The sequence below is a fragment of the Mobula hypostoma genome, chromosome 20 (assembly GCF_963921235.1).
Source record: "Mobula hypostoma chromosome 20, sMobHyp1.1, whole genome shotgun sequence".
In the NCBI taxonomy this organism is placed as follows: Eukaryota; Metazoa; Chordata; class Chondrichthyes; order Myliobatiformes; family Myliobatidae; genus Mobula; species Mobula hypostoma.
The window spans coordinates 60,440,155-60,460,157 of NC_086116.1; the positions used below are offsets into that span (position 1 = coordinate 60,440,155).

Consider the following 20,003-nt stretch of genomic DNA (forward strand, 5'->3'; position numbering starts at 1 on the left):
GGATTTGTCTCTGACAAGGTAAAACTGAAGTGTCGATTGGGTTAAGTTGCAGATGAGGTCATCCCACTGTGTGAGTGGAAGCAGTGAGAGAGTGAGTGAGTACATATAAAAAAGAATCTTGACAGAAGACTGGAGGAATGGTGAAATGCAGAACAGGAAGATATCCTTGGCAGATTGGGCTAACTTGTCCTCCACTCCTGGAGGGTGAAATCAACAAACAAGCTGGGCCAATATTAGACCCCACTTGGAATATTGTCCTCAGTTCTGGTTGCCTCATTATAGGAAAGATGTAGAAGCTTTAGAGAGGGTGGAGGGGAGATTTACCAGGGCGCTGCCTGGATTAGAGAGCGTGCCTTATGAGGAAAGGTTAAGTGAGCTTGGCCTTTTCCCTTTGGAGCAAAGGAGGGTGAGAGATTTCTTGATAGAGGTGTACAAGATGATAAGAGGCGTAGATTGAATGGATAGCCAGAGACCTTTTCCCAGGGCGGAAATAGCAAATACCAGGGGGCATAATTTTAACGTGATTCGAGGAAAGTTGAGGGAGATGTCAGATGTAAATGCTTAGACAGAGAGTGGTAAATGCATGGAACTCACTGCCAGGGGTGGTGGTAGAGGCAGATACATTAGGGACATTTCAGAAACTCTTAGATAGGCATGTGGATGATAGAAAAATCAGAGCTGTGTCAGTGTGAAGTGTTAGACTGAGCCTAGAATAGGTTGAAAGGTCGTGGGCCAAAGGGCCTGTGCTGTGCTGTACTGGTCTATGTTCTATGCTACTATCACTAAAGGACGACAGGCTCAGATGGAAGATGAGGAGCTGTTCCTCAAGCTTGCATAAGTCTTACTGTTACAGTACAGGAGATAGGTCAGAGTGAGACGGGATGGAGAACTAAAGGAGCAACGAACAAGAGGCTGCAGGTTCCCTTTGCATATTGAATGTGGGTGCTTTGCAATATACTCACCCAATATGCATTTGCTCTGTCCATTGTGGAGGAGACCACGTAGTGAACATCTTCAAGTCTAGTTGACTACGTTTGAAGCACGGGTGATTTGCTGCTTCATCTAGAAAGTATATGCGTCCCTGATTGCTGGGAGGGAGGGAGGAGCTGGAAGAATAGGTGCTGCACCTGTGGCAAGTGTCTATTTTGTAGTTAAAAAGGGATCTGAAGACTCAGTGGAACTTAAGTACTGTTGTCATTATTAATATTTTCATTATAACGGAAGTAGCTCCACTATTACTGTATTCATTTTGGTATTTTCTGCAAGGCAGCTAAATAATTTCGAGCAGTGTTACAGCATCTGTACTATTTTCTAATGACATTAGTTCCTGTAGCTTGCTCATCTCCTGGGGCAGAATTTATCCTGGCATTCTTTTTCACAGTTTCTTTCCAAAGGGATTTTCTTTTTTGGGGATCTGGAAGCCCTGGAAAGGCCAGATTATTTTGCACATCTTTAATAACCATTTGGAAGATGGTGGTTAGCCAACTGAGTGCCACACTTTGCCTTTTCAGCGAGCATTTAAAAGTCAGCCGCACTCCTCTGGATTAGGAGTCACGCATTGACCGGAGTCGGTACTGAGAGCAGATTTCCTTCCCAAATGAACAATTGCCATCTGCAATTCTGATAGTTCTGTGATCCTTAGTTATTGTTATTATTGTTGTTCCTGATGGCATATGATTATTTGAACTTAAATTCTTTGGGTACTCTGGCAGGATTTGAACTCACATCTCTGGCTTTTTTTGCCTGGAAATCTAGATACAATTCAACTGTTTTAACCAATGTGCTATCACTGTAAAATGAGCAATGATTAAATTACCAGATGGGTAATCCAGAAACCATGGGATCTGTGGAATTTAAATTTAGTTACTAATCTGGATTTTTTAAAAATGCTTACTTATAAAGTCCACTAAAATGCTTGTTATATATGCTTCTGGGCCAGAGATCAGCCATCGCAGGGACACAGGAGACTGCAGATGTTGGAATCTGTTGCAATACACACAATACTGGAGGAGCTTCGCAGGTCGGGCAGCATTTACGGAGGGAAGTTGAGCTGACAATTTAGGTTGGGACATCCCTACCTTTGTGATCTGGCACATGGCTGGATCGACAAATTGTGCTGCACATTTTAAGAGAACGTCCATTGATTGGCAACAATTAATAAAAATAATTACAGATTTTGTTTTTGAAAAATATCAATGGAATGGAAATGAATTGAATCATTTATAGATTCTGATTTTTTTTGTTTTTTTTGGAGGAGGAGGTCACTGAAATATGAATTTTCAGGATACTGTTCCAGAGCAGTTTATTAACATGAGTAAGGGTTGTTGGGGTCTCTTTATTTATTGTCTTGTTATTTTTCAGTATTGAAAACCAGCAGATACCTATAAATGACTCATGCATACATGTAGCTCACATCAAACTGAGCATATTCCATTTCTGGCCTTTCTGCACAATCATTCTGATTGCTGGATTGAATTGGTTTGTACATGTGGACAAACAGATGGAACTATTTATCATTAGGAGTCACTCTGGGAATTTGGATGTCTTGTGCCAAATACCCCAGTCATATTAGGGCTCTAAATACATATTTGTGTTGAAATTACAGCTTAATAACAATAGATGGTGAGTTATGAAAAATGAGAGGGCTGTTGTCTCTTTGTGGGTTAACATTTCCAGATACCTTGTTTTTTCCCCTAGAGCTACACAGCAGGTGATTGGCTTTGCACTGATATAATTAGCTTTGCTTGGTCTAACACCCATTTCTGACCTGCAGCCAACACTAACTGTAAATGAAAATTAGCTCTTTGTTAGTTGTTTATGCAGAAAGTAGAGCATATCTGACGTTGAATACAAAATGGTCGTTTGCTCTGTACATTCTGATTGCATTCACAGGTTAATTGATTACAAAGGAAGTGGGTGCCACTGAAATCTGAACCTAGTGAGGGAAGCTTCAACCATGCATCACGGACCTCTGAATTTCATAGTCACGTTTTTCCTAAATTTATCTTGGGGATCTGTGTGTCATTGGCAAGGCCAACAATTGTTGTCCATGCCTAATTGCTCTCGAGAAGCTGGTAGCGAGCCACCTTTCCATGGACCTTACAGGCTGATTTGCTGCCGGAGACCAGATTTATATTCATGTGTACAGTACGTGTATTATCAAAATAAACACAAACCATAAGTGGCATCTCTTCTTTACCACAGAGCTGCATTAATTATGCTGTAATCTTACTATCAGCATCACCTTAACCTAATGTTGTCATCCCTGCTTCACCACAGAATCTCAAGCAGATCACTGATCAGATATGGTGCTTTATGTGTAAATGTTATAGAACATAGAATATTACAGCCGAGTTCAAAGTAAGTTTATTATCCAAGTACATATCTGTCGCCATATACTTCCCTGAGATTCATTTTCTTGCAGACATTCACAGTAGAACAAATTTTTAAAATAGAATAAATGAAAAACTACAGCAAAGACACAAGCAACGTGCGAAAGATGACAAAACTGTGCAAATACAATCAATCAGTAACATTGAGAACATGGGTTGTAGAGACCTTGACAATGAGTCCCGAGTTGTGGAATCATGCAGGCCTTTTGGTCCATGTTACTATGCTGACATTTTAACCTGCTCCAAGATCAACCTAACCCTTCCCTCCCACATAGCTCTCCATTTTTCTGTCGTCCATGTTCCTAAGATTCTCAAAAAGGCAATAAAGAGGTAATGATAGTGAGATCTGGACAGCAGCCAAATCAGTGAGCACTGGCTTGTTTCAGAACTGTGCCTTGTGATCTCCCTCTGTGTAACATTGCAATGGACATGAGCTCAGGGGACACTGTATGTAAATGGTTCCAGTTCTACCAAAATATTATCCAGAGATATAAGCTCTCCCATCGGGCAGAAGATACAAAAGCCTGAAAACACATACCACCAGTCTCAAGGACAGTTTCTACCCTGCTGTTGTTGGTTTCTTCAATGGATCTCTTGTATGATAAGGTGGACTCTTGGTCTCGTAATCTACCTCATTATGATTTTATCATTGTAACTGCACTCCGCTCCTATGGTACATTTTACGTTTTATTCTGCATTTTTATTGTTTTATCTTATCTAGCCTAGTCTGTACAAAAAGTGCGCAAGACAAGCTTTTCACTGATCTTGGTAAATGTGACAATAATAAACCAATTTCAGATGCAGTCATAAGTGTGTTCATCCTACTCTGGTACCAGGTTCCATTATGGAAATGTCACATCTCCTTGTACAAAGTGCTAGCTGCTGTGAAGCCTCAGTACAATCTAATATCACATCACTCCCTTTAATCCTTTTGTTCACTGTAATCCAATTTTTCTTGATCTCGTTTCTCTCCCCTAGGAGGTACGAGTCTCGACCCATCTGTGCTGAGCTCCAGGAGGATGTACTCCGCTGCTATCAACAGAACCCAGAGCAGACTCTCAGCTGCTCGGCACTGGCCAAGCAGTATGTTCACTGCATCAACTACGCCAGACAGGTGAGCATAGCCACCAGAAACGGGACAGGGTTTGGTTGGCCACTGGATATATGGTGTGATGTATTTATTGAATTCTGCTTAAGTTGCCAATTCTACATTGTGTAATCATTTTAACATTTGGATCCTTTGAATTCCTTGACAATTTTGTTTATTCAAGCTGCGCCCAATAGTATATCATTTTGTTACAGCGGACTTTTCTTGTTGGTTCTGTGGCCTGATTCATGGCACAGGATCTGATATGACTGACCTTGCTTACTCCACTTATTTTAAATATTGGCCACTCAGAGGAGTAGCAATCAGCATCTTGTGTAGCAAAAGGTGAGGTGAGGGGCGTGCTTCCACTTAGAATTTTCAGCACAGATAGACAGTTCAATCCAGCAGGTCCATGCCAACAATTATCTTCCACTGGAGCTTCCTTCCATCCCAAATCTAAATCTAACAGTGGCTTATGGTGACTAAATGATTAAGTTGCTGGTTTAGTCTTTTGATCCAGATAAGTCACAGGAGCTGGGAATTAAAAATATTTGGAGTAAAAATACAGAACTTGTAATGGTAAATGTGAAGCTGTTGGATTTTCGTAACCCTTCCTGTTATTTGCTATCATTAGTCAGCCTGATAAGTATTCTTGACATGTAACTGCCCATTGAAATGGTCCAGGAGCTAGTGCAGAGGCAATTGGTGACGGGCGATAAATGTTGGCTCTGCAAGTGGCAATTACAATCTTCAAATGAATAAATAATGCTTCTTTTCCTTTTCCTGGTTGCCACTCTCAGTTCTGGTGCCAGTATGTTTTATAAATACCTAAATGAAATGCAAGGCAGCAACTCAATCAAGTAATTACAGAGCAACACTGCCGATGAATGCTCATAGAACAAATATATTCAATTACTGCATTAAAGTAATTTTCATCTGTTATATTGAAACGATTGAAAGTCTTGTGATGGTATTAAGCAGCTGCACTAAATATCTTGGAGATGTAGTGATGCAGGTGAAAAGGCTCACAGTGGAGTGACCCAAGTAGCTGAATGGGTTGTGGTTTAATTAGTACAGAGAGACAGAACTAGTTCACCGGGAAAGAAATTTAAACAAAACAGAATGCTCAGAAAACATGGAAAATCGATCTACATCAGTAAAGGATTTGTATTCTTTATTATGGAATGATATATTTATCTTTCCCGTGACAATATTCAATATTTATCAAAGCCCAAAAGTGAACATATCTGTACAAAACACACAAAATGTTGGAGGAACTCAGCAGATCAGACAGCATCTATGGAGAGGACTAAACAGTTATCATTTGGGACCTAAACCCTTCATTAGGACTAGAAAGGAAAGGGGAAGAGACCAGCAGAAGAAACTGGAGGGAGGAGAAGGAGGACAAGCTAGAAGGTGATAAGTGAAGCCAGGTGGATGGGGGGGGGTGGGGTGGTTGTTAAGTGAAAAGCTGGGAGGTGATAGGTGGAAAGATAAAGGGAAGGAGAAAGATGAATCTGATAGGAGAGAAGAGTAGACCATGGGAGAAAGGAAAGAGAGGGGGGTACCAGGAGAAGGTGATAGGCATATGAAGAGAAGAAGTAAGAGACCAAAGTGGGGAAAATAAAGACAAGGGAAGGGAGGAAAATAATAATAAATTGATTACCAGAAGGAGAAATAAATGTTCATGCCATCAAGTTGAAGGCTACCTAGATGGAATATGAGGGCTCCTTCAGCCCGAGAGTGGCCTCATCGACAATCCCTGGGGTTTGAGGATGATTTACTTTGGGTGAGATGGCTCCTGAATTCGGTGCAGGAACCATGTGCTCTGACACTGATGGGGTGGGCAAGTGTATGGTTTGTGAGGTGACCCACTGAACCATAGAAACTACAGCACAGAAACAGGCCCTTTGGCCCTTCTTAGCTGTGCCGAACCATTTTCTGCCTAGTCCCACTGACCTGCACACGGACCATATCCCTCCATACACCTCCCATCCATGTATCTGTCCAATTTATTCTTAAATGTTAAAAAAGAACCCGCATTTACCACCTCGTCTGGCAGCTCATTCCATACTCCCACCACTCTCTGTGTGAAGAAGCCCCCCCTAATGTTCCCTTTAAACTTTTCCCCCCTCACCCTTAACCCATGTCCTCTGGTTTTTTCCTCCCCTTGCCTCAGTGGAAAAAGCCTGCTTGCATTCACTCTATCTATACCCATCATAATTTTATATACCTCTATCAAATCTCCCCTCATTCTTCTACACTCCAGGGAATAAAGTCCCAACCTATTCAACCTTTCTCTGTAACTGAGTTTCTCAAGTCCCGGCAACATCCTTGTAAACCTTCTCTGCACTCTTTCAACCTTATTTATATCCTTCCTGTAATTTGGTGACCAAAAACTGAACACAATACTCCAGATTCGGCCTCACCAATGCCTTATACAACCTCATCATAACATTCCAGCTCTTATACTCTACTACGATTAATAAAGGCCAATGTACCAAAAGCTCTCTTTACGACCCTATCTACCTGTGACGACACTTTTAGGGAATTTTGTATCTGTATTCCCAGATCCCTCTGTTCCACTGCACTCCTCAGTGCCTTACCATTAACCCTGTATGTTCTACGTTGGTTTGTCCTTCCAACGTGCAATACCTCACACTTGTCAGTATTAAACTCCATCTGCCATTTTTCAGCCCATTTTTCCAGCTGGTCCAAGTCCCTCTGCAGGCTCTGAAAACCTTCCTCACTGTCTACTACACCTCCAATCTTTGTATCATCAGCAAACTTGCTGATCCAATTTACCACATTATCATCCAGATCATTGATATAGATGACAAATAACAATGGACCCAGCACTGATCCCTGTGGCACACCACTAGTCACAGGCCTCCACTCAGAGAAGCAATTTTCTACCACCACTCTCTGGCTTCTTCCATCAATCCAATGTCCAATCCAATTTACCACCTCTCCATGTATACCTAGTGACTGAATTTTCCTAACTAACCTCCCATGTGGGACCTTGTCAAAGGCCTTACTGAAGTCCATGTAGACAATATCCACTGCCTTCCCTTCATCCACTTTCCTGGTAACCTCCTCGAAAAACTCCAACAGATTGGTCAAACATGACCTACCACGCACAAAGCCATGTTGACTCTCCCTAATAAGCCCCTGTCTATCCAAATGCTTGTAGATTCTGTCTCTTAGTATTCCCTCCAATAACTTACCTACTACTGACGTTACCCCCACCGCCTATAATTTCCCGGATTACTTTTCGATCCTTTTTTAAACAACGGAACAACATGAGCCACTCTCCAATCCTCCGGCACTTCACCCGTAGACAGCGACATTTTAAATATTTCTGCCAGGGCCCCCGCAATTTCAACACTAGTCTCCTTCAAGGTCCGAGGGAACACCCTGTCAGGTCCCGGGGATTTATCCACTTTAATTTTCTTCAAGACAGCAGGCACCTCTTCCTTTTCAATCTGTACAGTTGCCATGGTCTCACTACTTGATTCCCTCAATTCCATAGATTTCATGCCAGCTTCCTTAGTAAATACAGACGCAAAAAACCTATTTAAGATCTCCCCCATTTCCTTTGGTTCCGCACAAAGCCGACCACTCTGATCTTCAAGAGGACCAATTTTATCCCTTACAATCCTTTTGCTCTTAATATACTTGTAAAAGCTCTTTGGATTATCCTTCTCTTTGACTGCCAAGGCAACCTCATGTCTTTTTGCCCTCCTGATTTCTTTCTTAAGTATTTTCTTGCACTTCTTATACTCCTCAAGCACCTGATTTACCCCCTGATTCCTATACATTTCATACAACTCCCTCTTCTTCTTTATCAGAGTTGCAATATCCCTTGAGAACCAAGGTTCCTTATTCCTATTCAATTTGCCTTTAATCCTGACAGGAACATACAAACTCTACACTCTCAAAATTTCCCCTTTGAAGGCTTCCCACCTACCCATCACATCTTTGCCAGAGAACAACCTGTCCCAATCCACGCTTTTTAGATCCTTTCTCATTTCTTCAAATTTGGCCTTCTTCCAGTTCAGAACCTCAACCCTAGGACCAGATCTATCCTTGTCCATGATCAAATTGAAACTAATGGCGTTATGATCACTGGAACCAAAGTGTTCCCCTACACAGACTTCCGTCACTTGCCCTAATTCGTTTCCTAACAGGAGATCCAATATTGCATCCCCTCTAGTTGGTCCCTCTATATACTGATCTAGAAAACTTTCCTGAACACATTTTACAAACTCTAAACCATCTAGACCCCTAACAGTATGGGAGTCCCAATCAATGTATGGAAAATTAAAATCCCCTACCACCACAACTTTATGTTTCCTGCAGTTGTCTGCTATCTCTCTGCAGATTTGCTCTTCCAAGTCTCGTTGACTATTGGGTGGTCTGTAATACAATCCCACTAATGTGGCCATACCTTTCCTGTTTCTCACTGCTTACACAGGCCTCTGAGGAACCTTGATGCAATCCCTTCAGATTCTCAGCACCATTCCGAATGTTTCTTTTCCACTTTGAGCCATCATGGGATGGAGGTTCTCGGGAGTCAGTGGCAATTCTTTCAATGGTGCAAGCACATTGTTAGATCTGTTTCCCTATCTGCCCAGTTATCTCTTTCCAGAACAGAATTCAGAATACATTGTCTGTTTCAGGAGCATGTCAACCATGCAAAATAAAATGGCCTGGCCTGTATGGCTGACTGAGTGAAACTTGGAGCCTCAGTAATGGGAATGTGTGTCCAGAAGAGGACAATAATATGTTTGCTTATTCTCCAAGGAATTTAGAGGATTTTACAGAGATGATATTGGTGGTGTCTTTCCAGTGCCTTGAGATGCTTGCAAAAGATAATCATATAGATCATATCAGATTCATACGGTAGATCTGGGACCTCTGTTGTTCCAGAGACTGAACTTTATGCACTAAGCACACCACTAAAAGGTTTGTACTTGTCCATTCAAATACAAAATACCACCAATGTTGTCTCAGCAAAATCCTCAATGTTAACTGGAAGGACAAGCAAACCATCATTTGTGTGATCCCCCAGGCCAGCATTCCTTACGTTGCTTGGTCATTCTCGGACAGTTTTGCTGGGCTAGCCATATCATTTGCATGATGGATGCCAGAAACAGACACTTCGTTCCTAGCTCTGGCATGAAAGTAGATATCAGTCAGAGAGAGAAAAAAATTTAAGTGCATCATCCACACTGGGAACCTCTGGTCCATGACGGCTCATAGAGGAGAAAGAGCATTCAAGATGGTATTGAGAACTTCAAGGTGCCCAGAATCTCTGCCTGAGCAGCAGAACGGGGTGTCACCTCCCAGGCTTACCCGTCTGTCTGCCCCATCTGTGGAAGACTGCAGTTTCCACGTGGGCCTCATTGGCCTCAGAAACCACAGAGTGTGAACAAGTCATCCTCGTCGTCAGGGGAGTAGATAAGAAGATGAATAGATTGCATTGGTAATTGGCGCTGACATCAAAATCTGTGCCATCGCAGTATTATAGAAGCGTGCCAGTTTGTATTTCAGTCCTAGCAGTTAAAAGTTATTCAGAATAAGATGCATGTGAAATGTACGACTGAACGTCGTGTTCTTTGGAGCAAATGTTTTTTATGAAGCAGGTAAAGTTAAACTGTAACTTAAAGACAGATTAAACTATTTGCAGTGTCAAGCCTTCCTTTCACTTATTCCATAGGGTGGAACCCTCATCTCATTTCCAATTTTTTTTACGCCCCCTGTATCTTGTAATGCCTTTATTTTAGGTAAAATGTTAGGCCAAGATCTCTTCTGGCTGATCAGCTGTATGTCAATTTCCCATGACAATACTCAAGATGGAAAAGGAAATTCTGCAGGTGCCCTGTTCAACACCGTGCTTTCAAAGCAACACTACTAAAATCAAAATAACACATCATTCAGTGTTTCATTTCCTGCTTTGGGACCCTTACTGACTGTGCCAATAGCCTGCATTGTAGCAGTGACTGCATCAAGAAGAATTCATTGCCTTGAAGCACTTTAGAATCATGGGGGGGGGGGGCGGTGGAAATGGCATTGCATATATGAAAGTTCTTTTGCTTCGTAATTACTTGCCTATCTCTTAAGCATCTTGTGACATATGTGCTGGTCTGAGATTTAGACACTCTTTTCTTCATTTACAATTATCCATTTGTTCATAATTCCTGAAACAGAGAGCCTGCTTTGTATCCACTCAACGCTGTTATTTAAATATCTTGGTCAGATAATCTTTTAACCTCTTCATCTCCATGGACTATTATATAACATCACTTTCAATTTGCAATTTTTAATGCATTCATTTTTTATGATCTTTGTACCTCTGGCGAAGCCAGTAATTATTGCCTCTCTCTAGATATCCATGGACGGAGTCACATCTAGACTAGAGCAGGTGAGGAAGGGCGTGTCCTTCTCTGAAGTGCTTTAGTAAACCAGAGTGGCTTTCACAGCAATTCATGTTATTGTTCATTATTATTAGTTACTAGGTTTTTTTAGTTCAAGTTATTAACAGGGATTTGATCTCAGTCAAAGCCTCTGCATTACTAGTACACTAATATGGTTCAGCAGCATGGTAGCATAGCATAGCAGTTAGTGCAACGCTTTTGCTGTGCCAGCAACCTAGGTTTAATTCCGACAATGTCTGTAAGGAGTTTGTATGTTCTCCCCATGGTCGTGTGAGTTTCCTCTGAGCGTCAAGGTCAAAGTAAATTTATTACCGAAGTATGTATAAGTCGTCAATGAGCAGCTCTTGGTTTTGCTGACGTTGAGTGAGAGGTTGTTTCTGTGACTCCATTCAGCCAGATTTTCAATCCTCCAGCTATATGCTGACTCGTCACCACTTTTGATTTGGCCAACGACAGTGGTGTCATCAGCAAACTTAAATATGGCGTTGGAGTTGTACACAATCGTAAGTATAGAGTGAGTAGAGCAGGGGGCTAAGCACACAGCCTTGCAGATGTGGATTGTGAAGGAGAAGTTGTTAATCCATATGGACTGGGATCTGCAAGGGAGGACATTGAAGAACCAGTTACAAAGGGAAGTATAGAGACCGAAGTCTTGGAGCTTAGTGATTATTTTTAAGGGGATGATAATGTTGAAAGCTGAACTGCAGTCAATGAAGGTGCTTTGGTTTCCTCCCCACATTCAAAAAATCTGCAGGTTAGTAGGTTAATTTGGTCACATGGGTGTAATATAAAGCTATAGGGTATTTTGAGGAAGATACCAGGCAAGTCGGCATTTGACAAGATCCTGAATGGGAGAGTGGCATTCAAGATAAGGTCGTAAAATTGAAGAAGTCAGAGTGTAGTAGATGTTTGCCTCTTTGAATGGAGGACTGTGACGAGTGGTTTGCTGCAGGGATTGGTGTATCAGTGTTGGGTCCTTGTTTTTTATATCTAAAGCAAAGGATGTTGAGAATGGTGAGGGTGGAGTGCCGCAGGAGGGGTGTAGGGTGTAGGGTATGTGGTGGAGAAAGATTGCTAGGGACAAGGGTTGGCACAGGTACAAACACACCCAGCCCTGAGACAACAGGAAAAGCCATATAATTCCAAACAATTGGTTTATTGGTTATTACAGAATGTCTCTGGTGCTTCCTGCTCCCTCCCCTCTCTCTTCCCCTTTTCCCAGCCATGATTCCCCTCTCCTTGCCCCCTTCCTAGTCTCGCTCTTCAATAGAGGCCATACTGTAATGAGATTTATCATCCCTCACGGACAGTCATAGAAAACTACAGCACAGAAACAGGTCCTTCGGCCCATCTAGACAATGTCGAGCCATTTAATCTAACTAGTCCCTTCGACCTGCACCTGGACCATAGCCTTCCATACCCCTCCCATTTATGTACCTCTCTTAAATGTTAAAATCAAAAATTGCATCCACCACTTGTGCTAACAGATCATTCCACACTCTCACCACCCTCTGAGTGAAGAAATTTCCCACATGTTCCCCTTAAGCATTTCACCTTTCACCTTTAACCCATGACTTCTAATTGTAGCTTCACCCAACCTGCTTCCATTTACCCTATTTCTACCCCTCATAATTTTGTATTCCTCTGTCAATTCTCCCCTCAATCTACAAACCCCTTCTCCAGAAAAGTTGGGATATTTTCCAAAATTCAATAAAAACAATAATCTGTGATATGTTAATTCACGTGAACCTTTATTTAACTGACAAAAGTACAAAGAAAAGATTTTCAATAGTTTTACTGACCAACTTAATCGTATTTTTTAAATATACACAAATTTAGAATTTGATGGCTGCAACACACTCAACAGAAGTTGGGACAGAGTTAAAATAAGATTGAAAACTGCACAGAATATTCAAGTAACACCGGTTTGGAAGACTCCACATTAGGCAGGCTAATTGGTAACAGGTGAGATATCATGACTGGGTATAAAAGTAGCGTCCATCAAAGGCTCAGTCTTTGCAAGCAAGCATGGGTCATGGCTCACCCCTTTGTGCCAAAATTCGTGAGAGAATTGTTAGTCAGTTCAAAAGGAACATTTCTCAACGCAAGATTTCAGAGAATTTAAGTCTTTCAACATCTACAGTACATAATATTGTGAAAAGATTCAGAGAATTCAGAGACATCTCAGTACATAAAGTGCAAGGTCGGAAACCACTGTTGACTGTGCATAATCTTCAAGCCCTCAGGCAGCACTGCCTAAGAAACGATCATGCTACTGTGACAATTATAGCTACGTGGGCTCGGGAGTACTTCAGAAAACCATTGTCGCTCAACACAGTCTGTCGCTGCATCCAGAAATGCAACTTGAAGCTGTATTACACAAGGAGGAAGCCATACATCAACTCTATGCAGAAACGCCAGCAAGTTCTCTGGGCCCGAGCTCATCTCAGATGGACCGAAAGACTGTGGAACCGTGTGCTGTGGTCAGATGAGTCCACATTTCAGCTAGTTTTCAGAAGAAACGGGCGTTGAGTGCCAAAGATGAAAACGACCATCCAGATTGTTATCAGCGAAAGGTGCAAAGGCCAACATCTGTGATGGTATGGGGGTGCATCAGTGCCCACGGCATGGGTGAGTTGCATGTATGTGAAGGTACCACTGACTCTGAGGTGTATACTAGGATTTTAGAGAGACGTATGTTGCCATCAAGGCGACGTCTCTTCCCGGGACATCCATGCTTATTTCAGCAGGACAATGCCAGACCACATTCTGCACGGGCTACAACAGCGTGGCTTTGTAGACACAGAGTGTGTGTGCTTGGCTGGCCTGCTGCCAGTCCAGACCTATCTCCTATTGAAAATGTATGGCGCATCATGAAGAGGAGAATCAGACAATGGAGACCACGGACTGTTGAGCAGCTGAAGTCTTATATATCAAGCAAGAATGGACAAAATTTCCAATTGCAAATCTAGTACAGTTAGTATCCTCAGTTCCAAAATGATTGAAAAGTGTTATTAAAAGGAAAGGTGATGTAACACAATGGTAAACATGCCCATGTCCCAACTTTTGTTGAGTGTGTTGCAGCCATCAAATTCTAAATTTGTGTATGTTTACAAAATACAATTAAGTTGGTCAGTAAAACTATTGAAAATCTTTTCTTTGTACTTTTGTCAGTTAAATGAAGGTTCATGTGAATTAACATATCACAGATTTTTGTTTTTATTGCAATTTGGAAAATATCCCAACTTTTCTGGAAATGGGGTTTATACTACACCCCAGGAATGAAGTTCTAACCTATTCAATCTTTCCATATAACATGGGCCCTCCAGTCTCAGCAACATTCTTGTGAATTTTCTCTGGACTCTTTCAACCTTATTTACATCTTTCCTGTAAGTAGGTGACCAAAACTGCACACAGTACTCCAGATTAGACCTCACTAATGTCTTACACAACTACAATATAACATCCCATTTCCTGTACTCAATACTTTGATCTACAAAGACCAATGTGCCAAAAACTTTCTTTGTGACCCTATTTACCTGTGATGCCACCTTCAATGAATTATGGACCTGTATTCCCAGATGCCTGTGTTCTACTACACTCCTCAATATCTTAACATGCACTGAGTAAGACCTACCCTGGTTGGCCATCCCAGAGTGCAACACCTCACACATGTCTGCATTAAATTCCATCTGCCATTTATCAGCCCATTTTTTTCAGCTCGTCCAGATCCCACTGCAAACTTTGATATCTTCTTTGCTGTCCACTGCACTCCCAATCTTGGTGTCTGCAAATTTGTTAATCCATTTAACCACATTATCATCCAGATCGTTGATATAGGTGACAAACAACAATGGACCCAGCAGTGATACCTGCAGCACTCCACTAGTCACTGGCCTTCAGTCAGCGAAGGAACCATCTACTACTACCACTCTCTGGCTTCTCCCACAAAGCCAGTGTCCAATCCAATTTACTACCTCGTCTTGAATGCCAAGCAAATGAACCTTCTTGACCAACTTCCCATGCGGAACCTTGTCAGATGCTTTGCTGGAGTACATGCAGACAACATCCACTGCCTTGCCTTCATCAACTTTCCTGATAACTTCCTTGAAAAATTATAAGATTGTTTAGACATGACCTGCTATGCACAAAGCCACGCTGACTATCCCTAATATGTCTTGAAATTACTTTTTTTTTGTGGCAGCAGTGCAGTGTAATACATAAAATTACAACAGCAGTGCACAGAAGTCTTAGGCGCCTTAGCTACATGTATATATATGTGCAAGACTTTAGTATGGTACTATGTATTAATGATCTGGATAATAAGCTGGATCTGCAAATTTGTGGATGACATCAAGATTGAGGGTGTAGTGGATAGCGAGGAAGATTATTAAAGCTTGCTGTGGGATCTGGACCAGCTGGAAGAATCAGATGGAATTTAACGCAGACAAGTGTGTGGAGTTGCACTTTGGGAGGACCAACTAGGGTAGGTCTTACACAGTGAATAGTAGGGCACTGAGGACTGTGGTAGAACAGAGAGATCTGGGAATACAGATTCATAATTCCATAGTCATATAAGTCACTGGCAAATGGATTCTAAAGAAAGCTTTTGGCACATTGGCCTTCGATAATCATTATATTGAGTACAGGAGTTGGGATATTATGTTGAAATTGTATAAGGTGTTGGTGAGGCCCAGTTTGGAGTATTGTGTGCAGTATTGGTCATGTACCTGCAGGAAAAATGTAAATCAGATTGAAAGTGTGCAGAGAAAATTTACAAGGATGTTGCTGGGACTTGAAGACCTAAGCTCAAGGGAAGGGTTAAACAGATTAGGACTTTATTTCCTGGAACATAGAAGATTGAAAGGAGATTTGATAGAGGTATACAGAATTATGAGGGATTTAGACAGGGTAAATGTAAGTAGGTTTTTTCACTGAGGTTGAGTGAGACTAGAACTGGAGGTCATGGTTAAGGGTGATAGGTGAAATGTTTAAGAGGATCTTCTTTACTCGGAAGGTAATGAGAGTGTGAAATGAACTGGCAGCACAAGTGGTGGATGTGGGTTCGATTTCAGGATTTAAGAGAAATTTGGATAGGTGCATAGAGGGGAGGGTTTCTGGTTATGGTCCAGGTGCAAGTTGATGGGACGGGGCGACTAATGGTTTAGCATGAACTAGGTGGGCCAAAAGGCCTTTTTCTCTGCTGTAGTGTTCTATAGTTCTATTTTAATTGGGTGGCCTGGGCTTTTTGGGCCAAAAGAGCCTGTTACTGTTCTGTATTTCTAAATGAGATAAAAAAAATTTAATTTACCCACTATATCACCCCTGTACCCCTGAATCATATTCTTGAAGTTCAGTTACCAAAACCAAACCCAATGTTACACAATATTTTGTTTAATCTCCTTGTTATTTTTAGAGTGAATGATGAGGCACATTTTGACACCTACATAATTCCATTAACTTTCTGTTCCTGATGTGTGAAGTGCAATTCTTTTTACTGTCTATGTACCATTATAAAGTTTCAGAAGTGCGGTGTAAATTGGTTTCTGGATGATGTGAGGCTTTTTCCCCAAGTTTTCTTTTTCTTCCCACACAAATTTTGTTTTACAGTTCTTTGCAAAATGCTCCAATCATAACATGAAGTTCAAGAGCAGAGGAGAACAGGAAATGAGGGGTGGCCATTTGGCCCGTCGAAACTGCGGATATTGTAGATCTGTTTGGATTAAAGCATGCATCCAGAATCAACAGACATATGAGATGTCAAAACACAGTCAAGCAATAGCTGATAATCCATTACTAACAGTAGAGCCATAGGACAGAAAACAAGCTCTACAGCCCATCTAGTCTGAATTATGCTGTTATTCTGCCCAATCCCATCGATCTGGGCCATTGCCCTCCATACCCCTCCATCCATAATTCCCTTAAATGCTGAAATTGAACTCCCTATCCACCACTTGCACTGGCAGCTCATTGTGTCCTTCTGCGTCTGTCTATTTCTTTGCTTCTAGTCACTATTTCTGCTGAAATGAATCAAATTGGGAGTGTGTTTAAGCTCCATCAGCCAAACATTGGTGACTGCTCTGTAACACCATCTTACTGTTGGACCAAATAAAGTTAACTTGAATTTATTTTATGGCGTAAACACAGGAGATTCTGAAGATGCTGGAAATCCAGGGTAACAAACAGCAGGTCAGGCAGCATCTATGGAGAGGAATAAACAGTCGAAGTTTCAGGCTGAGACCCTTCATCAGGACTGGCCATATTTCATTTATACACTGAAGGTGTGTTGTGAATATAATGAAGAGAAGGAAACATAGAAACATAGAAAACCTACAGCACAATACAGGCCCTTCAGCCCACAAAGTTGTACTGAACATATCCCTACCTTCGAAATTACTAGACTTCCCCATTGCCCTCTGTTTTTCTAAGCTCCATGTACCTATCAAAAGTCTCTTAAAAGACCCTATCGTATCCGCCTCCACCACCGTTGCCGGCAGCTCATTCCACGCACTCACCACTCTCCGAGTAAAAAACTTACCTCTGACATCACCTCTGTACCTACTCCCCAGCACCTTAAACCTGTATTCTCTTGTGGCAACCATTTCAGCCCTGGGAAAAAGACTCTGACTATCCACATGATCAATGCCTCTCATCATCTTACACACCTCTATCAGGTCACCTCTCATCCTCCGTCGATCCAAGGAAAAAAGGCCGAGTTCACTCAACCTGTTTTCATAAGGCATGCTCCCCAATCCAGGCAACATTCTTGTAAATCTCTTCTGCACCCTTTCTATGACTTCCACATCCTTCCTGTAGTGAGGCGACCAGAACTGAGCACAGTACTCCAAGTGGGGTCTGACCAGGGTCCTATATAGCTGCAACATTACCTCTCAGTTCCTAAATTCAATTCCACGATTAATGAAGGCCAATACACTGTATGCCTTCTTAATCAGAGCGTCAACTTGCACAGTTGCTTTGAGTGTCCTATGGATTTGGACCCAAAGATCCCTCTGATCTTGAAACTGCCAAGAGTCTTACCATTAATACTATATTCTGCCATCATATTTGACCTTCCAAAATTTAACCAATTTCCCCCGGGATTAATAAAGTATTACTATGACTATGACTAAAATGAACCACTTCACACTTATCTGGGTTGGACTCCATCTGCCACTTCTCAGCCCAGTTTCCTCTCCAAATGTTCATAAATCCTGCCTCTCAGGATCTTCTCCATCAACTTACCAACTACTGAAGTCAGACTCACTGGTCTATAATTTCCTGGGCTATCTCTATTCCCTTTCTTGAATAAAGGAACGACATTCACAACCCTCCAATCCCCCGGAACCTCTCCCGTCCCCATTGATGATTCAAAGATCATCGCCAGAGGCTCATCAATCTCCTCCCTCGCCTCCCACAGTAGCCTGGGGTACATCTCATCCGGTCCTGGCAACTTATCCAACTTGATGCTTTCCAAAAGCTCCAGTACATCCCCTTTCTTAATGTCTACATGCTCAAGCTTTTCAGTCTGCAATGCAGTCACCAAGATCCTTTTCCATAGTGAATACTGAAGTAAAGTATTCACTAAGTACCCCTGCTATTTCCTGTTTTATCCTGTGAGAGAAGATGATGCACATTAGCAATGTGGCTGTGACTGACCTGTAAATAAACTTTTATAGTTTTGTTTTAAAAAAAGAGTAGGTTTTAGAGAAATGGATATTGACCAACCCAAAGACACTAATTTGAATTTGTTGGAATAATTAAATAAAAAGCTAGTATCAGTTATGGTTACCATGAAAATAGATGCTTGTAAAAAAAAATCAATCATATTCACAAATAGCCTTGATGGAAGGAAATCTGCCGTCCTTACCTGCCCTGTCCTGCTGCAGATGATTCAGAAATGGCCTTGCAATTAAGGTTGGACAATGAATACTGATCTTGAACTGTGCACATTGCCAGTCAGCCAAATTAGAACAAGAGAAGGTTCATTAGGTGGATATGTTGTGTTTATTGGAATGTATTATCTTAATGCGAATATAGAAACTTAGGTAGATGTACTGCAAGAGCACATTTTTAGTAAATCACTTAATTGACCTTGGTTACCCTTCTCGTTTGTTTTCTCATAAATGTATGTGTCTTGTTTCCTTTCTAACTTTAGAGCCTTCTGGGGAAAGGAGGTTAAAACAGTCTCCAGTCTCATCAAAAAGCCCTCATCATCTATTTCACCAACGGATCACCTTTCAGAAGTAATCAAAGTAACTTGACAAAGGCATCAGGACATTATGGGAAAGAGGAAACAAAGGGCCATTATCACCGCAGTAACAGCAGCAGCAAGCACCCTCATTTTAATTGGTGGGGATGTGTTTGGCACAGTTGTGAACGACTTAACAACCTACCAAGATTCTCGTCCTACCAAGAATGCATTCAGCTTTTCTGTAATTGTTCTGTCCTATGACATTATATGGAATATTTTGTTTTGTTTAATATGAGGCCTTTGAAACATTCTAACAATAATGTGATTAAATCTGTCTTTCAAAGATCAAAATACAACTGACTTGTCTGAAGCTACTGGATTCTGTCTGAGCACAAAATATCTTGTTATTTTGAGTGTACACATTGCAGAATGCAGTAGTTTTTTTTATTTCTGAGTCCCCTTACTGAACAACATTCCAGACGTTGTTCACACATTATGATCTTTGAGCTGTATTAGGATGAGGTAGTTCATTATAATCTGAGCCAGAAATGAGCTCTTTAAAATTACTCGTCTCATCAGGAATGCACTTCACTGAAGCTTAGTGTCTGGACTTGTGTCATATTAAAAGAGGGAGCCAACTGGCCCCAGTTCAGGTTGTCCCCAACAATCTGTTGAGTATTATTCCTCATGATTTCACACAGGTTTAGCGTCTAGTTGCTTTAATATTGAGAACTGTACTCAGTGGCCACTTTATTAGGTAAGTATGTATGCCTGATCGATGATGCAACTCAAAGCATAAAAGCATGCAGACATAGTCAAGAGGTTCAGTTGTTCAGACCAAACATCTGAATGGGGAAGGAATGTGATCTAAGTGACCGTGGAATGATTGTTGG

At 41.5% G+C, this 20,003-nt stretch overlaps 1 protein-coding gene across 2 annotated transcripts in view; it reads left to right on the top strand.

Moving 5' to 3' along the window:
• chchd3a (coiled-coil-helix-coiled-coil-helix domain containing 3a) overlaps positions 1-19,480 on the top strand; it is a 325,052-nt gene extending 305,572 nt beyond the window's left edge. Inside the window, exons 7-9 of one of the 2 annotated variants that reach the window (XM_063073043.1) lie at positions 4,371-4,506; positions 17,067-17,200; positions 19,075-19,480. In XM_063073043.1, the coding sequence (XP_062929113.1) occupies positions 4,371-4,506; positions 17,067-17,198 (268 nt within the window). In that variant the 3' untranslated portion in view covers positions 17,199-17,200; positions 19,075-19,480. The remainder of the gene's footprint in view (positions 1-4,370; positions 4,507-17,066; positions 17,201-19,074) is intronic. The other variant, XM_063073044.1, reaches the window with a different exon arrangement.
• The last annotated feature ends 523 nt before the right edge of the window (positions 19,481-20,003 follow it).